The sequence below is a fragment of the Chrysochloris asiatica genome, unplaced genomic scaffold (assembly GCF_000296735.1).
Source record: "Chrysochloris asiatica unplaced genomic scaffold, ChrAsi1.0 scaffold00060, whole genome shotgun sequence".
In the NCBI taxonomy this organism is placed as follows: domain Eukaryota; kingdom Metazoa; phylum Chordata; class Mammalia; order Afrosoricida; family Chrysochloridae; genus Chrysochloris; species Chrysochloris asiatica.
Window position 1 is genome coordinate 6,538,596 of NW_006408578.1, and position 22,283 is coordinate 6,560,878.

Here is a 22,283-nt window from a genome sequence, read left to right on the forward strand (position 1 = left end):
CGCAAGCTTGTCCCCCTCCAGCTGCCAGCACATAGCCCCTCTCCCTCCTGGGTCCAGAGTCCCCAGCTGCTCCATCTCTACACGCCATCGTCTCTTTCTCCATCTCTGGTGTATCTACTTCTCTGGGTAAGGTCCCGCACTCTGCTCTTCTCCCTTGATGGTCCCAGGGTTCTCCACTCCTGGACTGCAAAATCAACCATACCCCTCCTTTTGTTACAAAATGTCTACCTTTACATTTGCAACTACTGTAATCAGTCCTGATAACAATTATTCACTATTGAACCACAAGAGTCTTATCCCCTTCTCCTTTCACCAGCCCCGTCCAGACGGGTTGGAAAGCACTCAGTGAAGATTCTACCTTCCCCCACACCCTCTGAAACTAAACTCCCTCTTGAAAATGTGTGAGCCAGTCGCTTCGTGCCTTTGTAGCCCCTCCATTTTAGGTAGCCGATGTCTAAGTTGCTCATCCCTGTCAACCCTTTGTACAGAGGGGGTGGGAATGATCCTTGCTGTGAAGATTTATTTTCCTTTGTTAAGCTACTACATCCATAAATATAAGTCAAGATCATCAGATTATAGTGGATTACACTTTTTTTCCTCTTCTTTCTTCCTCTAGTAGAGTTCTGGTCATCTAGCCATTGAAACCAGGTCAAGTGGGTGCTACCTGAAAGTGTGGATGTTGTTGTGCATCTTCTCTCACTTCCTATCAGCTGGATGCTTCACTCTCCACTCTAGTCCTCTATGGCTATGTCCCTGTCCATGGGCTCAGGAATCCCCAGGTCTCGCCATACTGCTGGCCAACCAGGTCTCACTCCAGGTTGAATGTGGTCAGACTCAGCCCGTATCTTCATTGTTGCTTCCCTCCACCCCCCACCCCCACTTCCCCTTATCGGTAGACCAATGTGGTCACCAGCAAGATTACATGTCTGCTTGTATATTCCCTTCGAGTTTCAGTCTTGGAAGGGGGTTTGTCATTGGCTGATTTTTGGTAGTAGATCTCCAGGCCTTTCTTCCTAGTCTCTCTTAGTCGGGAAGCTCACTAAATCCTGTTCAACAACACAGCACACACAGGCCTCCACTTACAGACAAAGGTACAGCCCAGGCTTCCTGCATGGAAGGTGAGGATTTTGCTTGTGAATTGCCGTTGCCTCATTGAGAAATATGTAAATGAGAGTCATTTTATTCTAAGATTCTTAAAAGACCAGTTGTTGCTCTCTTATTTTAATACTACCTTCTTTTCCCTCGAGATTGTTCTTTCTGTGCATTGTTTATATGATTGTTTTGTCTTTGGGGAATGAGCAGACTGCTGGCCAGTTCAGTGAGCAGATCCAAACTTGTCTTTACTGCCCTCCAGAAAACCTTCCTGATTGAGCTCTTGGCTGCTCACTCACCTTTGCCCATCTGGGCTCTGCTGGAGTAGCTGTCACCAGGAACTAACTCCTCCATGCCCGAACTATTGCTAGTTTCTATGGTGACATCTTCATGCTTCCCTCCTGAGCTTGGAAACTCCTAAGTGGGGGCTCAATAAATATTTTTTTGTTGGTGTAGATGATGATGTGCCAACATTGCTTAAGATCATCCGAGACCAAGATGCTCTGCACACACAGCTGGCCTCTTTACAACTTGGCATATACCAGAAGAGTAACTGGGGGAGTTGGGGATGGAAGGGGAGATGTACTTAGAAAGTTTGCAGTGTGGCGCAAGTTTTTCTTGATAAAGGAGAAACCATGGAGGCTCCGAGTAATGTGTTCTTTTCCCCAACCCAATTTCCACATTCTGGGCTGGGAAAGGCAAGAGAAAGTTGGGCAAGTTTGACTCATCATGACTTGAGCGAGCTCTGGCCTGGGGAAAGTGATCATGTGGACTTCACATGCTGGGTGGAGCAGCCTCACCCCAAAGAGGGAGCAGCTAGCAGCTACTCAGAGAATGATGACTCATTCACTATTGATGGACAAAGGGTGCAGGCTCCTCACTGGGCCTGCCCCTTGCCACCTCTCCTAACCAAGGCAGAGCCTGCTGTGACCTGAGCTGCTGGCATAGAATCTAGGTGTGAGGTGACAAACTTCTATCCAACATTCACTTGTGATGACTCCAGGTGGAATTCCACCTAGCTCTTAAAGGCAGACTGCCAAAACTACCAACAGTAATGAAATGTGTTGGTGTGGCAACTTCCTCATGGCATTTAAAGCTGTTGTCCAACATCTTCCCTGTTGGCATAAAGCCACTTATTCTCTTCAAGAGTCTGGGGTTCTTGTGCACACCTGGTTTTCCACCAGCTGATCATCGGTTGCTACTTTGACTGCTCCCTTTTCCCTCCTGTCCAATAACCAAACAGTTGCCATCAAGTGAACTCTGACCCATGGCAGCTTACGTGTGTCAGAGTAGCGCCGGGCTCCCTAGGGTTCTCAAAGACTGATTTTTTTCAGACATGGGTCACTGGGAATTTCTTCTGTGGTATCTCTGGGTAGACATGAATCGCCAACCTTTCAGTGAATCTCTGGGAAAACTGTCATTTTTATTTTTTAAGTAGTTTTAATTCTCACCTGGAGATAATTATCTCTCCTCTGACATTCCACAGTGCTTTCTCTAAGCTGCTCTTAGAACGCTGATGAGAGAGAGCGAGAGAGAGAATGAGTGAGTTTAGTTAGCTCAAGAACCAGACTCTAGGTTTCAATCTTGGCTTTTGACCGTGAGGTTATAGACAAGGTTCTTAATCTCACTGTGCCTCAGTTTCCCCTTCTGATCTGTAAAATAGGTGGGGGATTGTAATAGAACTTACTGGCCCATAAATGGTCAATCAAAGTCAGCTATAATAGTTTTGGGGTCCTAGTGTGGCACCGTAGGGTAACTAAAAGATTGCTAATAACAAAGTCAGCAGTTCAAACCTACCGGTTGCTCCTTGGAAACCCTATGTAGGGTTGCTATGAGTCAGAACTGACTCGACGGCACTTAACAGCAACAACAACTTTATAATTTTGGAAGTCTTGGTGTGGTGCTAACCACTGGACTGCTAACCTCAAGATTAGGGTTCAAATCCACCAGTCCCTTCTTAGAAACCCTGTACAGGGTCACTATGATTTAGAACTGACTCAACAGTATTTAGCCACATCATTGTATTTTTGAGTAGTGAACACAGTTGGATGGGATAATTTCAGGTCAATCCAGTGATTCTCAAACTTTACCACACAGATCAGCTGGAGATTGTATTACAAGTCAGGTGCATCCCCAGCGATTCTGAGTCCGCTGTCTGAGAAGGGGTGGAGAGTCTGTATTTCTAACCAAATCCCAAGTGGTACTGATGCTGCTCTGGTCCCAGGATCTCACTAGGAGTTGCACTGACCAAATCTACCCCTGTCTGCTCTCTCCAGCCCCCTCAGGACAGGAAGTGGCCGGAAGCCAAGTTAGCTAGTGTTTTTCTGAATTCCAGACTTCAGTGATGATTTCCAACCACGGACGATGATGTTTTCCCAGCTCTCCAGGTTCCAGTTGAACTTTCCTGAATCATATGCTACAGGCAGAGTCCACACTGCCTTTTCTCTGTCAATCCAAAGCTTTCAAGGACTAGGATAGATTCCAATGCAAACATAATTCATACCAACCCAAACTGCTCTGATGGCCCACTAGAACTTCCATCAGAAGCCATAGGTTTGTGCAAAGCAGTAAGGCAGGGCAGTGGGCCTGAGATGTCTTGTTGTTAGTTACCATGGAGTTGGCTCCAATTCATGGTGACACCACGTGCAGCAGAACAAAATGTCCACCATCTTCATGAGAGCTGGTGTGCATGTGGCCACTGTGCATTTTGAATGCCTTCCAGCCTAAAAGACGAACAATATTTTTTTGTGATCAATAAGGTTTTCACTGGTTAATTTTCAAAACTTGATCTTTCTAGTCTGTCTTAGTCTGGAAGCTCCACTGGAACCTGTCTATTGTGGGTGATGCTGCTGGTAGTTTAACACAGCAGTAACAGAGCTCCCAGAATCCCCAGTACCGCAACCAACAGACTGGTGATGGAGGTGCTAGATGATTTCCTTCAAAAGGCTCTCCTTCTCTTTTCCTGGCCTCGGAGGTCTCGTGATACTAATTGACTTGCCAGAGCTCGTTGCTTGCTCTCTCCTTCTGGTTTTAAATCACAAGATTTTCTCTGTAAATCTTGACGGGCACCCGTTTTAATGAGGGAAGAACACCATCTCCTCTTTCAGATAAGGGAGACGCCATTTTGTGTACCTCCCTCAGGAGAACACAGAGCTCCTTCACAGCTCCCCTAATCCCGATTCTGCCTTCTGTGAATTTCTTCAATTCTCTTCTTTGGGAGAGACCAGAGTGTGCCCACCATTGAATTTGCCTCTTTTTCTATCGTGCCACTAATGTCGTTCTTCCCACCTCTGCGCTGCCAAGGTATCTCTCTCATTATATCCGTCTTTTAAGCTGACTCTTTATTTGTTTCCATTTTAATTTAACTCCATTACACTAAATACTGTACACATTATCATCCCTGAAATGACTTTACTCAATCAGTTTTAGTGAGCAAGGTCAGAGCCCACTGAGTGGAAAGCTCAGCCCTTAAACCAAAAACAGCCAAACACCCTCCTCCTTCCCAAATCCACATTGCTCCCAGAGGGATGGAGTTTTACGTCAGTGAAGAGCATGTTAATTAAAGCAAATGAAAATGTCCTCATTTGTTGTAATGGATTTAGTTCTTACAGGCCATTTTCTACGGGGTCGCCTGCCTTGATGATGTGCTGAAAAGAATTACAAGAAAAAAAGTCATTAAGTTCATAACTGCCTTCAGAGACCTGCTTTTCACCTCGCTGGCTTTTCCTTTATCCACAGTAAGTTAACAGCAATATGTATGTAATATAATACACATGTATGGATGGATCTCGCTGCTCTAGGGTAGCTGGGCTGTTTGTTGTTAAGTGCCATCGAGTCAGTTCCCACTCACAGCGACCCCTGTGTAGGGTTTCTGAGGAGCAGCTGGTGAGTTTGAACTGCTGACCTTGTGGTTTACAGTCCACTGATGATCCTACAGCGCCACACCAGGAGTTGATTATTACAAATCAGGGTTGTTGTTATGTGCCGTCGAATCGGTTCCAACCCATAGTGACCCTGTACAGGGTTTCCAAGGCTGTAAATCTTTACAGGAGCAGAAAGCCTCATCTTTCTCCCACGGAGCGGCTGGTAGTTTTGAACTACTAACTTTAAGGTTCGCAGCCCGATTCATAACCACTACGCTACCAGATCTCTTTGCAAACTAGAGTAGCTGAATTTAAATGAATGCCGTGTCTTAGAACTGCATGCTATTGCCCAGTGGCCAGAGGATATAGACATATTATTGGCCAACTCTGTTGTTTGCTTTTGTATCTTTGCCACAACTTGTTACAAGATCTTTTCTCCTGTCTAAGGGAGTAGTGTCCAGGACTTACCAAGAGTCAATTGAGAAAACCGTGGTTCCATCAAAAGATGGAAATGGAGGGTTCTGCAAGGAAGGGAGATGATTAATTTTTCCTTTTACACATTGTGTTTCAATAAGCAGATGATGCTACTTCTGCAATCAGAAGACCATCCAATAAAATTAAAAATATTTTGAGAAAAGACATAATAAGAATCTTCAATGTTGACACATGGAAAAGACCATCGAGAGCTAGACTATACTATGTGATGTGGGGCAGGCAGTGGGGGCCTCATTCATTTTGTTGAATGAATAGACATCAAGAAGAAGCCAGATCTAGGCAATGGCTGTGAGCGTGTTTGCTGCTACTGTCCACATTTCTATGACATTGTTCATGTTTCCAATCATTACCCAGAATGGAAACAAACTGAGCTCAGGCACACCGGCTGCCTAGCGGGCTCTATAATTAGACATGACTGTTTTCTTCCACCTGTCATTGTCCTGCTTCCGACAGCACTGAGATTTCAAACTTAAATGTGGAATGAAAGTCTCCCAACACTAACGAGGTCACAGATGACGGAGTGAGTCCTGATCGTTCAGTTCCATTTTGCAGGACCCCTCCACCACCCATAAATCTTCTACAGGCCAAGTCTTTATTAACAATGGAGTCTGTGCATTTTTTTTTTTTTTTTTGAAGCTTAGAAATGGAGCCTATGAAATTTAAGAAGATAGGAAGATCAGAAAATTAGCAGTTCGTTTTCCTCCATCTCTGTACTGACTTTGTAACAGGGAGGGACAGATGGCTTTGCTAAGACAGCCAAGGCATATGAGATGATGAGGCTCAATCCAAAGTTCTGAGCCATGGAGAGAGATCCAACTCTTCACTTAACTGGCTTGGGAATTATCCTGGGAGCTTGTCACTTCTCACCCCCTCTCCTAGACTTCTCACTTCCCTTGGCCATTCCTATATAGAGAGAGGGTAGGCAAGGCACGTGTAAAACTTAGGTCCCACAGTGTGACCACTAATAGCTTCTTGGTGAAACCTTAGGACTCAATGCTTAAAATGGAATGTCCTAACAGTCTATAATCTTGTTTTTCTCTAGCCTCTCTACCTGGCATGATGTCAGATATGGGTGGTGAAAACCGTGAGGCAGACTTTAACGGGACTGCCTTATTTTTAAGGGTCTCCTCACTCTTCTGCCTTTGGTGGGGTGCAGTCTTACCACTCTCCTATCCCTTGCTTGGAGTCTGGTTTGTGCCGCTGTGGGCTAAAGCACTGGACTGCAAGGTCCTATTGAACCACAAGCCTAGCAGTTCGAACTCACCAGCCACTCCTTGGAAACCCTATACAGGGGTCACTATGAGTCAGAGTTGACGTTACTGCTCTCAACAACAACAACAATCACTCATTTTAGTAGAACGTGTTTGAGATCTTCTTCTCTGCCAGGTCAACACCTTGCACAGGTTCTAGCTGTTTTAGGTTATCTTGTAACTGATGCCAATATTTTTGGCTAAGGAATCCCTGTGTTGGTGGTGTTGTTATGTGCTGTGGAGTTGGTTCCGACTCATAGGGTTTCTGAGGCTGTAAATCTTTACTGGAGCAGAAAGCCTTATCTTTCTCCCATGGAACAGCTGGTAGTTTCAAACTGCTGACCATGAGATTAGCAGCCCAATTTGTAACCATTCCACTACCAGAGCTCCTTAAGGAATCCCTAGAGAGAGTGAATATAACAATTCTACAACAAGCATTTTATTTATAATTGTACAGTCCACCAATGTACATGTATATAAGGAGCTCTGGGGGTGCAAGATCAGCGGTTTCAATCCAACAGGCACTTTCTGCTCCCATAAATATTTACAGCCTGGGAAACCCTATACAACGTTTTTACGAGTCAGAATTGACTCAGTGGCACACAACCATGGCCACCCACCACGTATATATATGTGAATTTCAGGTGTGACACAATAGGATAAACACTGGACTATACTGACAGCAAGTTCAACAGTTGAAACTCACCAGCTGTTCCTCAGAAGCCTTATACAAGGTTGCTATGAGTCCGAACTGACTAAACAGCACTTAACAACAATAACAACAATGCATATATAAGGACTTCTGTTGGTGCAGTGGGTTAAGTGTTGTGCTGTTAACCAAAAGGTTGGTGGTTCAAACCCACCACCTGCTCCATGGGATAAAGAGGATGCAGTCTGCCCTGAAAAAAAATTGCAGTGTTAGAAAACGTGCGCAGCAGTTCTGTTCTGTCCTGTAGGGTCACTAGGGAGTCAGAAGCAACTTGATGGCAGTTTTTGCTGTTGTTATGTGCCATTGAATCAGTTCTGACTCAAGAGACCCTTTATAGGGTTTCCAAGGAATGGCTGGTGAGTTTGAACTGCAACCTTGTGGTTCAAACCAACCTGATGGCAGTAGTTAAATGTATATATGTTGTTGTTATTGAGTGCCATTGAGTCAGTTCTTACTTACAGCGGCCTTGTATAGGTTTTTCCAGTATCTTGTGGTTAGCAGTACTTACTAACTGTACAGAACCACACATACGATTGTTGTTGTTGTCTGCCTTTGGGTAGGTTTCAACTCATAAAGACCCTGTAAGGGCTTCTAAGGAGTGTCTGGTGAGTTTGAACAGCCGACCCTTCAGTTAGCACTCCAGTGCTTATCCTACAGGGCCACAGTAAGATTGCTGTTGTGTGCTGCTGAGCTGGTTTCCAACTCATAGTGACCTTGGATAGGGTTTCCAAGGAGCAACTGGTAGGTTGGAGCTGCCTACCTGTTGCTTAACAGTCCAGTGTACCACACCGGAACCTCAAATGTACATAGCAGATGTCTTTAAAACTAGGGCAAAGAGGCTTCAAAAAGTTTGTGGAACTATAGAATTAAAAGATAATGTGATTTTTCAAAGAACTTTTTGCTGTGGGATCATGCGGTGAACTGCAAGGTCAGTTTGAACTGCAAGGTCAGCAGTTCAGATCCACCAACCGCTCCCTTGCAAACCCTAGACAGAATTCCCTATGAGTTGAAACGGACTCGACAGTACAGAACAACAGTAACAACAGTGTCTATTTTTACTTTGCCATGTATCCTTGGTAATCTCAGCAAGCTTCTCATTAAAAACAAGTTTAATGATGGTCTGTATGTGTTTTGTCTTCCAGTTCGTCTTTTCATTGTTCTGGGCAATTTATCTGTACGACCGAGAACTCATTTACCCGAAGGCCCTAGATGACATGTTTCCAGAATGGTTGAATCATGCAATGGTGAGTGACTGGGAAATTGTGGTGAACAGGGAAATCCAAAAGCTCCCAAACTTCTCCCTGAGCTTGCCATTCCTTTCCCATCTCTGTTTCTCTACCCCGTCCCTGTGTATTGAAAGACTACATTGATGGTACAAAAGGAACAAATGCTGGTACTCCACTGTGGAGAGGTCCCTGAGAGCATAGGGGGTGTCTATGCAAGACTCTTTGTCAGGTTCAGTTATGAAATCACTGAAAAGTCATACAACCATGGGTAGTTGAACATGTGACGAACAAGTTTAATGCCACTGAACTGACATGCAAAGATTGCTGAAATGGCAAATCATTTGCTACCCATATATGAGGGGGCTTGAAAATAGTTCACAGAGAAATGGAATTAAAGAATAATGCGGTTTCTCCATGAATATTTTGAAGCCCCCTCCCAATTACCACAATTAAAAAAGAAAAGAAAAGAAAAGCAAGCTGTAATCAGTTCAAGATTTCGCAACTGAATTTAGGAGCCAAAATATTCTTTCTTAACTTTCCTTCCCATACGGTATGCTAACTAAGTTTGGAAACTACAGACTTGCTCATTAAAAAAAAAAAAAAAAAGCTGCGTAAAAATTAGGCTTTTTATTTTTTAGAGCAATGTTTATTTGCAATGAATTAGCAAATGAAAACTTTTTATAAAAGTAAGAGAAGACATATAGCCATAAAGGCAGACACTTTCTAAGTGATAGCAGTCTTAAAAGAGAAACAGCTTTAGCTAGCAACATGTGATGATTCCAACCACTAGGTATGAAATACAAAAAAAAATTTGAGAAAGAATCTATCCTAACATCCAAAGACAAACTCCCTGCTCAGTAACTTCTCAGCAAACTTCATCAGAATAATACATCACAAGTGAAATTACACCTTACATAGTTCCATGATTATATTTCCATTGGGTTTTTTATTTGCACATGTATGTTTGATGGGTTGAACAGTAAATAGGGCTTGGTCTGAGCTATTCGGATTAATTGGTACCTAATTACAAGGAGCAGTGGTCTGACGAGCAGGACTGGAGAAGGTGTCTAGGTCTCTGATGGTAACAGCTTCTGATTATCGGCGCCCCACTGACAAAGTACTTGTTCAAAGTTATAGCTCTCCTTCTCAACGGCCAAGTTTTCACATGAGTCAGGGACTTAATGACCAGGTCTCATTTCTGTGAAGCAAATGACATTAAAAGTAAACCGGGAAATCACAAGATAATATACTATCAAAGTTCTCCAAGTTCACTGACTTCCTTGTACCCCTAACTCTGCCATTGTCTTAAAATGTACTTGATTACTAATTTGGAAAACCAATTTGTTCCACTAACTCCGTGCTCCCTACTGTGCATCCCCCTAAAACAACAACAAAGAACAAAGTTTCTTTTCAGTTTAAATGTATGCTGGTTATTGGTTGATTAATATACCCAAGTTCTGACCTAATTTAGAGATTAGTATCAAAAACTAATGATTTTCACCTCTCTGGGATTCCTCTCCTACCATCTTCCTCTTATCAGTAAACCCCATCATCTTCCTAATTTTCCATGATCATGAATCTTAGATACCTATATAGGGAATATTCCTGATCTTTTATGACACTTTACATTGTACAGAGCATGTTTCTCAGGTTTGTAATTCCCCCAATCTTTAGTGTTTATGAATCGGGCTGCTAACCTCAGGGTCAGCAGTTTGAAATGACCAGCAGCTGTTCCGTAGGAGAAAGATAAGGTTTTCTGCTCCCATAAAGATTTGCAGTCTTGGAAACCCTGTGCAGGGTCACTATGAGTCAGAATGGACTCCACAGTACTTAACAACAACAACACATTTTCTGGAGTCCTGGTGTGGCATTGTGGGCTAATGCATCACACTGCAAAGTTGTTTGACCTGCAAAGTCAGTGGTTCAAGCTCACCAGCTGCTCTATGGGTCAGAATCGACTCGAGGGTACTTACCAACAACATTACACTCCTGATTTTTTACAAATGGAAAAAGAAGTTCAGAGAGTCTAAATGATTCCCGGGGACTACAGAGTTGATTCTAGTGGCCCAATGGTTAAGCGCTTAGCTGCTAACCCAGACGTCAGCAATTTGAACTTACCAGAGGTCTGTAGGAGAAAAGACCTGGGGATCTGTTCCTGTAAAGAATTCAGTGTAAGAAACCCTATAGGGCAGTTCCTACAGGTTTACTATGAGCTACACAACAGGTCTCCTAAGTGGCACAGGTGGGATTTCAATCCAAGGAAATTGACTCTTTGTTGCCTTTTTAACAGTTAGTTCAGAATTTGTGGTTCCATCTGGTTTTGTTGTAATTCACCAAGCCAATAAAGAAGATGTCACTTTGCGTGATGAGCAGTAGCGCAGTGAGAATTCGCACCTTGAGGAGTACCCATTTCTATGCTAATAAGCCAAAACTTGACTTAAAAAGAAAGTGCAGTGAGCTTATCAAATGCCTGGGCTGGGTATCAGCCACATAGAGGCACAGTCTTGAGAGTGTTCTTTTATTTGGGATCAGACACATGCACCAATCACCCTTTCAAGACACTTGTGAGTTCATCTAATAGTTTTCTTACAGCTAAGCTTGCCAACTCTTTGGAGCTCCATTTTCCACATTGTAGAGAGGTTGGATTTCCTCCAAATAGATATGATAGTGGTATCAAGCATTTGTGACCTTGTTAAAGAGCCATATGGATTTTTTATATTTTTGGAAGCAGATAGATGGCTAATGGGCATCATCTCTATGAGCTAATTAGCAAAGCAGATACTGTACAATAACCAAAAGAACAAAGCAAAACAAAAAAACAAACCCATTGCCACTGAGTCGATTCCAACTCACAGCGACCCTATAAAGTAGGGTAGAACTGCTCCATAGGATTTCCAAGGCTGTTCTGGCCTGGTGCTGTGGGCTAATGCGTCAGATTGCAAAGTCATTTGAACTGCAAGGTTGGTGGTTCAAGCTCACCAGCTGCTCCTTGGAAACCCTATGCAGGGTTGCTATGGGTCGGAGTCAACGCGACGGCACTTAACCACAACAACAACAAATCTTTACAGGAGCAAACTTCCTCATTTGTTTCGTGTGGAGTGATTGGTGGGTTCAAACCACTGACATTTTGGGTGGCAGTCCAATGCTTAACCCACTGTGCCAAAAGGGTTCCATTACTGTACAATGAAGATAATCACACATGTGTGTGCTTTGACTGCCTGGGGTCTTCTGTGGACTATGTTCTTTGTTCTTTGGTCAGTGAAGTAAGCTGATCTGAGAGAGTAAAGGAAGGTTAGAACCAGAGGAAGTGGAACAGCAGTAACAAACTGAAAACCTGCTGTCATCAAATTGATTCCGATGCATAAAGTGACACTATAAGCCAGGGCAGAACTGTTCCTCAAGGTTTCTGAGTCTGTAAACCTTTACAGCAGCAGACAGTTAGTTCTTCCTCCTGCAGAGCAGCTGGTGGGTTTGAACCACTGACTTTGTGGAGAGTCAAAAAGGAAGCAGCATGCTTTGGGTTAGACACAGACTCATCGTGCTTTTGTTTATTTAACTGGAGAAATTCAACTCAGATCCATCTCTAGAGAAACTTTGGCATAAGCAAAACTAACACTGCGTGTCTCCAATTTTGTTGTTAAGTACTGTGGAATCAGTTCCAACCCACAGTGACCCTGTATAGGGTTTCCCAGGAGTGGCTGGTGAGCTTGAACCACTGACCTTTTGAATCAAACCAACTTTGCAGTCCAGTGCATTAACCCACAGCACCATACCGGGACTCCCCAGGAGTGGCTGGTGAGCTTGAACCACCGACCTTTTGAATCAAACCAACTTTGCAGTCTAGTGCATTAACCCACAGCACCATACCAGGACTCCACATGGTGGTGGTGGTGATTATTTGCCACCTCTGAACAGTTTCTGAGGCTGTAAATCTTTGCGGGAGCAGAAAGCCTCATCTTTCTTCTGCGGAACAGCTGGTAGTTTCGAACTGCTGACCCTGAGGTTAGCAGTCTGATTCATAACCACTATGCTACCAGAGCTCCTTGGACTCCACATGGTTATTCCCTAACTCCATGCTCTCTTGATGTCTGTTCTGAGCCCCATTGTTCTTATAACTACATGTTGTTCGTCTCCTCTGGTCTTATCCCTACTCTGGCTGTATTTTGTCCTCTCTATTGCATTCTCCCTCAGGGAATGCTCGCAGATAAAGTCTTTTTTAATAGTCCCAAGAGTTTAAAAAATTCAAATGTGTGTATATGTCATATTTTTGTGTACAATTTTATAATAGTGAAACATATATAAAATGTACTATCTTAATAACTTTTAAGTGGTTTTTCAGAGGCATTGATTGCATTTGCCATTTTCTTGCACCTTCACCACTATCAGAATCTTCTCATTTTCAAGCAGAGATTCTGTACCCATCACAAAGTAACTTCCCATTCCTCCCTCCCTCCCTCCAGCCCCTGGTGGCTTCGATTCTCCTTTCTATCTCTAAAAAAATTATCTATTGTAGATACTTCACATGAGTGGAATCATATGCTATTTATCATTTTGTGTCTGACTTGTTTAACTCATAATACTGTTGAAGTCCATCCATGCTGGGATTGTACAAGACTTCATCCCTTTTGATGGCTGAATAATATTCCATTGAATGTATGTACCACATATGTATGTACCACGTCTTCTGGCTACGAGTGTTGAAATGAACTGTTTGAGCCTCTGCTTTCAATATTGTGGGGACATACATCTCGGAAAGTGGTGTATCATATGATTATCTGTGTTTAACATTTTGAGGCACCACCAAAGCTCCACAGTGGCTGCACCGTTTTACATTCCCACCAGCAATGCATAATAGTTCCAAATTCTTTAAAGTCTCTTCGTCTGTTACCTTTACCCAAAAGACTGGTGCTTGTGTGCGACTAAGTTGATTCTGACTCATAGCGACACTATATAAGGTTTCCAAGGTTGTACATCTTTACAGGAGCAGAAAGCCTTGTCTTTCTACCATTTAGCAACTAGTAGATTTGGACCATTGACCTTGTGGTTAGCAGCCTTGCTCATATTCCATTATGCTGCCAAGTCTCCTTTATCTGAAACATTAGTATGAACTGATATAAAAATGGCCATTACGAGGTCAATTTGTGAACGTTTCCCACTTTTTAAGCATTAATAAAAACTCAAAGGAACATGCACACTGGGAAATTGCCACACTGTAATATCAGCACTGGACTGTTAACCACAAGGTCAATGGTTCAAAGCCACCAGCTGCTCCTTGGAAACCCTATACAGCAAAGGTGGGGAAACTTTTTTCTGCCCAAATTGATAACATAATTCAGAAGCCATAACACTTTATTAGGTTAAAAATTAGCTATTAATTCACCCCTAATCCTGGATCGCCATTTGAACTGCAAGGTTGGCAGTTCAAGCTCACAAGCTGCTCCTTGGAAACCCTATACAGGGTTGATATGGGTCAGAACCAACTCGAGGGCACTTCACAACAACAATCCTGAATAGGGCAGGGTTTAGTTCTGCTGTGCATAAAGTCTCTATGAGTCGGTACTGACTCAGTGGCACCTAACAACAACAACAAATCCTGGTGTGGCACTGTGTGATAAGCACTGGACCACAAGGTCAGTGGTTCAAACTCACCAGCCACTCCTAGGAAACCTACGGGTCTTAATAACCACTATGACAAAAAGTGATGGCTGGAACTGCAGTTACCTTGGCAGGGCTAGATAAAAAGATAGTGGTTATGAATTGGGCTGTGAATCTCACGGTCAGTAGTCCAAAACTACAAGCTGGTCCATGGGAGAAAGATGAGGCTTTCTGCTCCCATAAAGATTTACAGCCTCGGAAACCTTGTACAGGGTCACTATGAGTCGGAACCGACTCCACGGCACATAACAACAACAACATATGGCCCATGGGCCGGATATTGCACATCCCTGCTCTACAGGGTCTAGCAATGAGTCAGAACTGACTAGGTGGCACATAACAACACAACCGCAGCAACCACCTAAGAAGTGATGATGATCATCAGTTGGACTTCTGCCTCCACATGGATGTAGGCCTGGCTTCTCTGTCCTGCTCCTTGCCCTGTCTGCAGTGTAAGAGTGGCCGCCATACAGAGTCAGTGCCATGCTCTCATGAAAGGCTTGATCATTTTACAACAGCCCTTATGCTTACTGTTCTAGTCTTAGCTTAGAAATCTTCCCGGTATTGCCATTTGTGATGTTGCCCGGGGATTTACGAACATATACGTAAGTGCCCATGGCCATCTAGTCACTTCTGACCCGACACTACTATCTCTTTTAGACAGATTGGTTCTAGAACCTTCCTGACTAAACATAAATCCTGGGACTCCTCCCAGCTCCACCCTTTAATTAGCTCATTGGAAACTTATCATTGCAGTGGGACCATTCCCTGCCATTGTTGTGTATTCACACAAATAGTAATCCCCATGCTTGTGAAATAAGGAGCTCTGGTAGCATAGTGGTTATGAATCGGGCAGCTAATCTCATGGTCAGTGGTTCGAAACTACCAGCTGTTCTGAGGGAGAAAGATGAGGCTTTCTGCTCCCATAAAGATTTACAGCCTCAGAAACCATATACAGTGTCACTATGAGTCGGAACTCACACATCAGCACATAACCACCAACCACCAAGCATGTGAAATACATGAATCAACCAGAAGTTGGCTGCCTTGCTTGAGAACCTTTTTGTACCTGGTTGTCTTATTTAAAATAGATCAACTTGATTGTTTTATTGCTAAGCAGTTCTCCAACCTTCAGGAAAGAAAAGAAAAGTATTACTCCAGGTTTTGCTAAGAAAACATTAACTTCTCTGGTCTTATCTAAATGACTACTAAAGATGAACCCAGAGCAGACAGATTTAAATTGCAACAAAAGGGTGGAGATCATGACCTGAGGGAACCATGGGATTTGTTTCTTATGAAACAAGCTGAATTGTCCAGGTTGCTGTGAAGGAGAGGTGGAGCTAGATCAGAGAGCCTACAGAGCCCCTTCACAAGGTCCTCTGACAATAAAGCATTGTCATTTACAATGTGTGTGTTGTTAAGTGCCTTTGAGTAAGCACCCTATAATCGGCTAAAGACTGCAAAAAATATCTAATCCGGCAAAACCTAAGAATTCCTAGCCAGCACCCATCATTCTACTCTCAATTCATCATCACAGGGTTTTAAAACGAGAAAAGTCTTTTGTCTATTGATGGGGGTTCAAAACAATCTGCTTTTGAAAAACAAGCCTCATCATGGCTCTTTGCATTGGAGGTACCACGAAATGTAACTACTTAGTTATTTCATGTGATGTCATTTATTCACTTCAAATTAATTACTAAGCTACTTAGGGTCACTAAGAGTTGGCACTGACTCAGTGACACCTAGCAACAATAACAAAAGCTACTTATGTATGTAACAGGGACTTTGGTGGTTCGGTAGGAAAATCCTTGCCTTCCACGTGGGAGACCTGACTGAGTTCATTCCCAACCAGTGTACTTCATGTGTTCCTACCACCTATCTGTCAGAAGAGGCTTGCATATTGCCTTGATGCTGGTTGTCAATGGAGCTTTCAAACTAAGATGGACTAGAAAGAAAGACTTAGAAAGTTACTTCCAAAAATCAGCCACTAAAAACTCCATGGGTAACAGTCATCCAAACTACAGCTAATCATAAGGACGGAATAGAACAGGGCAACATATTGTTCTCTTGTGCATCAGTTGGGTCCAACTTGATATTCTGTTGTGCATCAGGCCGCTGTGATGGCATCTAACAATAATAATGCCAGTGTTTGTAACACTGTTGTTGGTGAGGGTCTGGAAGGCTAGCACTCTGAATCTTTGTGAGACTACATATGTACATAAAGCTGAAATCATAAATAAATGGTTAAATACTAATGTGAGATGTTGATACAGGCATGTGATCATTGCCAATTGAATGACCTGGAAAGGAGGAATTTTAAACTCCACGTCTCCTAGTCTTGCTATGATTGACATATGAGACCTGGCTAGACAATCTGGGACACCTTTAAGGCCTTTCCTGGGAGTCCTGGGGCATCAAAAGGCCAAGGGAGTGATACTCTAAATTTTCTAGTTTCTTCCTTAGAGCATTCAAGATGCGATCAACTGATAGAATTCAGACTCAATCTCAAATTTTTTTCTCTCCATCTAAAAGCTTGGTATGATGGGAAATTGTCCGGCTTGCTGAGTTGAGGTAGGCAAGTTCTGGTGAATAACAAGGTCAGCTGTAAACCTGAGAATACCAAAGACCACCCTCCCTCTTCTCTTCCCTAAGCATTCCAAACCTGTCCCCAAACCCTTGTTGATCCCTTTCCAGGCCACCTCTGGGCAAAGGAGATTCACAGTCTAGAAAAGCAAATAATAAGATACATCTATTTCTCAGTGGTTTTCTGCCTTTGGAAATTGATGCTTTTGTGAGTCTGATTAAAATCTATGAACTCAATCAACCATACAAGATCAAAATGGGAGCACTTCCCCTGGGGTAAAGTACAGAAAACAGGAGTGGACAGGATATGAGGGCTAATGGAAACTGTAAGTACAGGAAGGAAGTGGACGAGTGTTGATACAATCTGGGAACTGCAATCAGTGACATGAAACAAAATGTGAATGAATTGTTGAATGGAAAAGCAATTTAATTGCTCCATAAACTTTCACTCAAATTACTATAAAGTTTCGTTTTTTGTTTTTTTGTTTTAAAGTCTATGTGGGCCATTTCCTAAGGAAAATACAAATACCCATAAAACATAGCATGCACTATTAAAAGATTCATAGATACTTAAGGAGTCCCTAGCATGAACTACTATAGAAATGGCTGCTACTGGGTCAATTTATGAACAGTTTCCTCATTTTAAGTGTTTGTTAATGAAAACCCAAAAGGAGTTCATGCACGTTGAGAAATTGGCCACACTGTACGATATGCACTAGACAGCTAAGCAAATGGTTAACAGCTTCTAATGAAAAAGTTGGATGTTAGAACTCCGTAGAGGCACCTCAGAAGAAAGACCTGGCAATCTACTTTTGAAAAAGCCATTGCAAAGAGACTGTTGTTCTACTCTGACACACACAGGGTTGCCATGAGTCAGTGCTGAGTCGAAGGCAACTGTTGATTCGTTATCTCTCGACATCTATCCATATATAATCTAGCTGTTGTATGTAATCATTAATAAGTAAGACATTTGACTCTAAGGAAACATTAACAAGCACTTATCAAGTACAGTCTACATACCAGGGTATATTCTAGTTGCTCAGGACACAGTAATAAATATGTCCATTAAAAAACTTTTCGCTTAGCAAGTTTCATCTCTCTCTCAATCTATTTCTCATTTTTGTCTACCTAACTACCTACCTATAATCTACCATCTAGGTGAGGATGTAAACAAACCAAAAAGGTCCCTGTCCAGTATGCACAGAAATCTAGTCTCTGAACATTGGTCTTTGAGAAAGAGAAAGTAGCTTTATTGCAAAGCCAAGAGCAAGGACCAACAAGATAGTTCCTGCATGGGTGGTGGGAGAGGTGTGTCAGATTCATAGGGAAAAGGTAAGCTATATATTTATACAAAATGGGTGGAGTAAGACTAGGGATTTAACTCATGCCTGCTTCGATTTGAAGGCTCATGTGATTTTTAATTCACTGCATGAGGGTTTTATTCTCCAGGAAACCAGGAAGTCTTGCTGGGGGAGTTAGTAACTTGATCCCATTGGCTGAAAGGCTCTGCACATATGTGGAGGCCTAATGGCACTTCACAACACAACAAAAATAATCCCACGTGGGAATAGGTTTCTCTGTTACGTTAACGTGGCAGGATTAGTGCAGGGTACATCTGAAATCACTCTCTTGATATACAGAAGAGTAGATCAAGCAAGCAAGCAAGCATACAGAGCACATGATTGCCGAGGAACCTAGGAATGGGAGCTGAAAGAGACAAGGAGCTACCCTCAGAGCCAACACAGAGAAAGAAATCCTTCCATCCCAAGAATTGGCACCCTGAATTCGGACTTGACGCCTCACAAAAACTCTAAGAAAAATCCATTGATTTTTGTTAAAATCACCCACTTAGATAACTAAGATAAAGGGTATAGACAGATGCCAGGGAAAGTATAAGAATTGTGGGGAAAGGAATCAGTAGCTCTGTTTGGACTTGTTAAGTCTGATATGTTATTAGGCAATGAAATAAAGATGTGGGATAGGCAGATGGACGCTGAAGCATAAGGGAAATCTGTGGATTGGTGGCATAAACATGACTGTCTACAACATAAAGTTTGCTTTTAAAGTGAAGCTGAATGAGATCACCTATGGAATAGTTATGAGTAGGAGGATATCCTAGGACTAAGCCTTAGAACACTCAACTTTCAGTAGTTGAAGAAGAACTAGATGATCCAACAAAAGAGACTAAAACGGTGGGCCAATGAGCTGGAAAGGAAACATTGACTCTCTTGCCAGTCATGTACAAAGATGGTCAAGAAAGAGGAAGTATTCTATGTCAAAAGCTGCCGATCGTCAAGTTAACTGGCATTGCAATATGCCCTGAGTAAGGATTCGTCACTGTATTTGGCAACATTTAACTTTGATTGATCAGTATGAGGGAGCTTTGGATGGGGTGGTGGAGAGAGGCACAGCTTGGTAATGCTACATGTGTGAGATTCCTCTTGCTGCTGTAACAAATTACCACAAACACCACAGATTTATTATCTTAATAGCTGTGGAGATAAGAAATCTGAAATGAGTCTTATAGTCTAAAGCAGAGGTAGGGAACCTTTTTTTCTGCCAAAATTTATAACCTCATTTGTGGACCAAAAAAAATCATCAACTTAAAAATTGTTGGTAGATGCCATCGAGTTGGTACCAACTCATAGCAACCCTATGCACAACAGAACCGAAAACTGTCCAGTCCTTGAGCCAAACACAGGATCGTTGCTACGCTTGAGTTCATTGCTATTGCCACTATGTCAATCCATCTCACTGAGGCCTTCCTCTTTTTCTCTGACCCTCCACTTTACCAAACATGATATCCTTCTCCAGAGACTGGTCCCTCCTGATAATATGTCTGAAGTATGAAAGATGAAGTTTGACCATCCTGGCTTCCATGAGCTCTCTTGCTGTATTTATTTCTTTCAGCACAGATCCGTTTGTTTTGGCAGTCCATAGTACTTTCAATATTCTTCTCCAACACCATAACTCAAATGCATCAATTTTTCTGCAGTTTTCCTTATTCATTGTCCAACGTTTGCATGTATGTGAGGTTATTGAAATACCATGGCTTGGTTCAGGCACATGGTTCATGGCTTAGTCCTCCAACTAACATCTTTGCTACTGAACACTTTAAAGAGGTCTTGTGCAGCAGATTTGCCTAAAGCAATGCATCATTTCTTGATTGCTGCTTCCATCAATGTTGATGGTTGATCCAAGCAAAATGAAGTCTTTGGCAAGTTCAAGCTTCTCTCCACTGATAAGAATGTTGTTCATTGGCCTAGTGGTGAAGATTTTTGTTTTCTTTACTTTGACCTTCATCAGTAAATATTTTAAGCCCTCTTCACTTTCAGTAAGCAAGGTTGTATCATCTGCATATCACAGGTTGTTAATGAGTCTTCCTCCAATCCAGATGCCACGTTTTTCTTCATATAATCTGCTTCTCGGATTGTTTGTTCAGCATACAGTTTGTATCAGTATGGTGAAAAAATATTATTAACCCTTGCACAACACCTTTCCTAGTTTTAAACCACTTGGTGTTCCCTTGTTCTGTTCCAACAACTGCCTCTTGGTGTATGTACATGTTTCTCATGAGCACAATTATATGTTCCAGAATATTCATTCTCTGCAATGTTGTCCATACTTTGTCATGATCCACACAATTGAAAGTGTTTGTGTAGTCAATAAAGCACAGGTAAACATCTTTCTGGTATTCTCTGCTTTCAGCCAAGGTCCATCTGATGTCAGCAGTAATATCCCTTATTCCACATCCTCTTCTGAATCTGATTTATATCTCTGGAAGTTCTCAGTCAGTGTATGGTTGCAGCCAGTTTTGTATTACCTTTAGTAAAACTTTACTGGCATGGGATATCACTGATATTGTCTTAGATGATTTCTGCATCCCACTGGAATGGACACAACTACAGATCTTTTCCAGTCAGTTGGCCATGTAGCTGTCTTCCAAATTTCTTGGCATAGATGAGTGAGTGCCTCCAGTGCTGCATCATCTTACTGAAAGATTTCAATTGGCATTCCATCTATTTTGGGTAACTTGTTCTTTGTCAATGACTTCAATGCACCTTGAACTTCTTCCTTCAGGATCATTGGCTTTTGATCATATGCTACTTCTTGAAATGGTTCAACGTCGACCATTTATTTTTGATATAGTGATTCTGTGTATGCCTTTCTGTCTTCTTTTGATGCTTTCTTCATCGTTCAACACTTTGCCCAAAGAATCCTTCCATACTGAAAGTTGAGCCTTGAATTTTTTCTTCAGTTCCCTCAGATTTAGATATGTTGAAGGTGTGTTTCTTTTTTGGTTTTTTAACTCCAGGTCTTTGCACATTTCGTTATAATATTTGACTTTGTTTTCTCAAACTGACCTTTGAAATTTTCTGTTCAGCCTTTGTACCTCCTCACTTCTTCCATTTGCTTTAGCATTTCCACACTAGAGAACAAGATTCAGAATCTTTTCTGATAATCATTTTGGTCTTTTTCTTCTTTTTTTTTTGTCTTAATGACTTTTGCTTTCTTCCTGTATGATGTAATCCCATAACTCTTCTGATCTTCAGTCTTTAGTGTCGAATGTATCAAATCTGTTCTTTAGGTGATCTCAGAATATGATTTATTCAAAGTCATATTTTGGTTTTCATGGACTTGTTTTAATTTTCTAAAGTTTCAGGATGAATATGCATATGAGCAATTGAAGGTCTGTTCCACAGTCTGCCCCTGGCATTGTATTGCCTGATGATAAGGAGCTTTTCTACCATCGTCTCTTTCTACAGATGTAGTCAGTTTGATTTCTGTGTATTCCATCTGGTGAGGTCCATGTATATAGTTGTCTTTTATGTTATTTATAAAGAAGTCATGGCTTTTGCAAAATTCTATCGTGATCTCCAGTATAATGTATATCATCAAAGCTATATTTTCCAACTACTGATCCTTTCTCTTTGTTTCCAACCTTTGCATTCCAATCACCAGTAATTATCAATACATCTTGATTGCATATTTGATCAATTTCAGACTGAAGAAGTTGGTAGAGTTCTTAAATTTCATCCTCACTGGCTTTAGTGGTTGGTGCATGAATTTGTATAATAGTGGTATTAACTGGTCTTCCCTGCAGGTGGATGGATATTATCTTATCACAGATAGTGCTGTACCTCAAGACAGATCTTGATATATTCTGTTTGATGATGAATGCTGTACTATTTATCTTTGTCATTCCCTACATAGTAAACCATATGATAGCCAATTTCAAAATGGCTAGTACCAGTCCATTTCAGTTCACTAATGCCTAGTATATCGATGTTTATACATTGCATTTCATTTTTAACAGCTTACAATTTTTCTAGATTCATACTTCATACATTCCATGTCCTGATTATTAATGGTGCTTACAGCTATTTATCTTCATTTTGAATTGTGCTCC

The 22,283-nt window shown here is 42.0% G+C and overlaps 1 protein-coding gene across 1 annotated transcript in view; it reads left to right on the forward strand.

The window, feature by feature from the left end:
- Positions 1-22,283, forward strand: part of ADTRP (androgen-dependent TFPI-regulating protein) — a 146,521-nt gene that overhangs the window by 22,783 nt on the left and 101,455 nt on the right. Inside the window, exons 2-3 of the mRNA XM_006864121.1 lie at positions 4,695-4,829; positions 8,552-8,653. Of these exons, the coding sequence (XP_006864183.1) occupies positions 4,695-4,829; positions 8,552-8,653 (237 nt within the window). The remainder of the gene's footprint in view (positions 1-4,694; positions 4,830-8,551; positions 8,654-22,283) is intronic.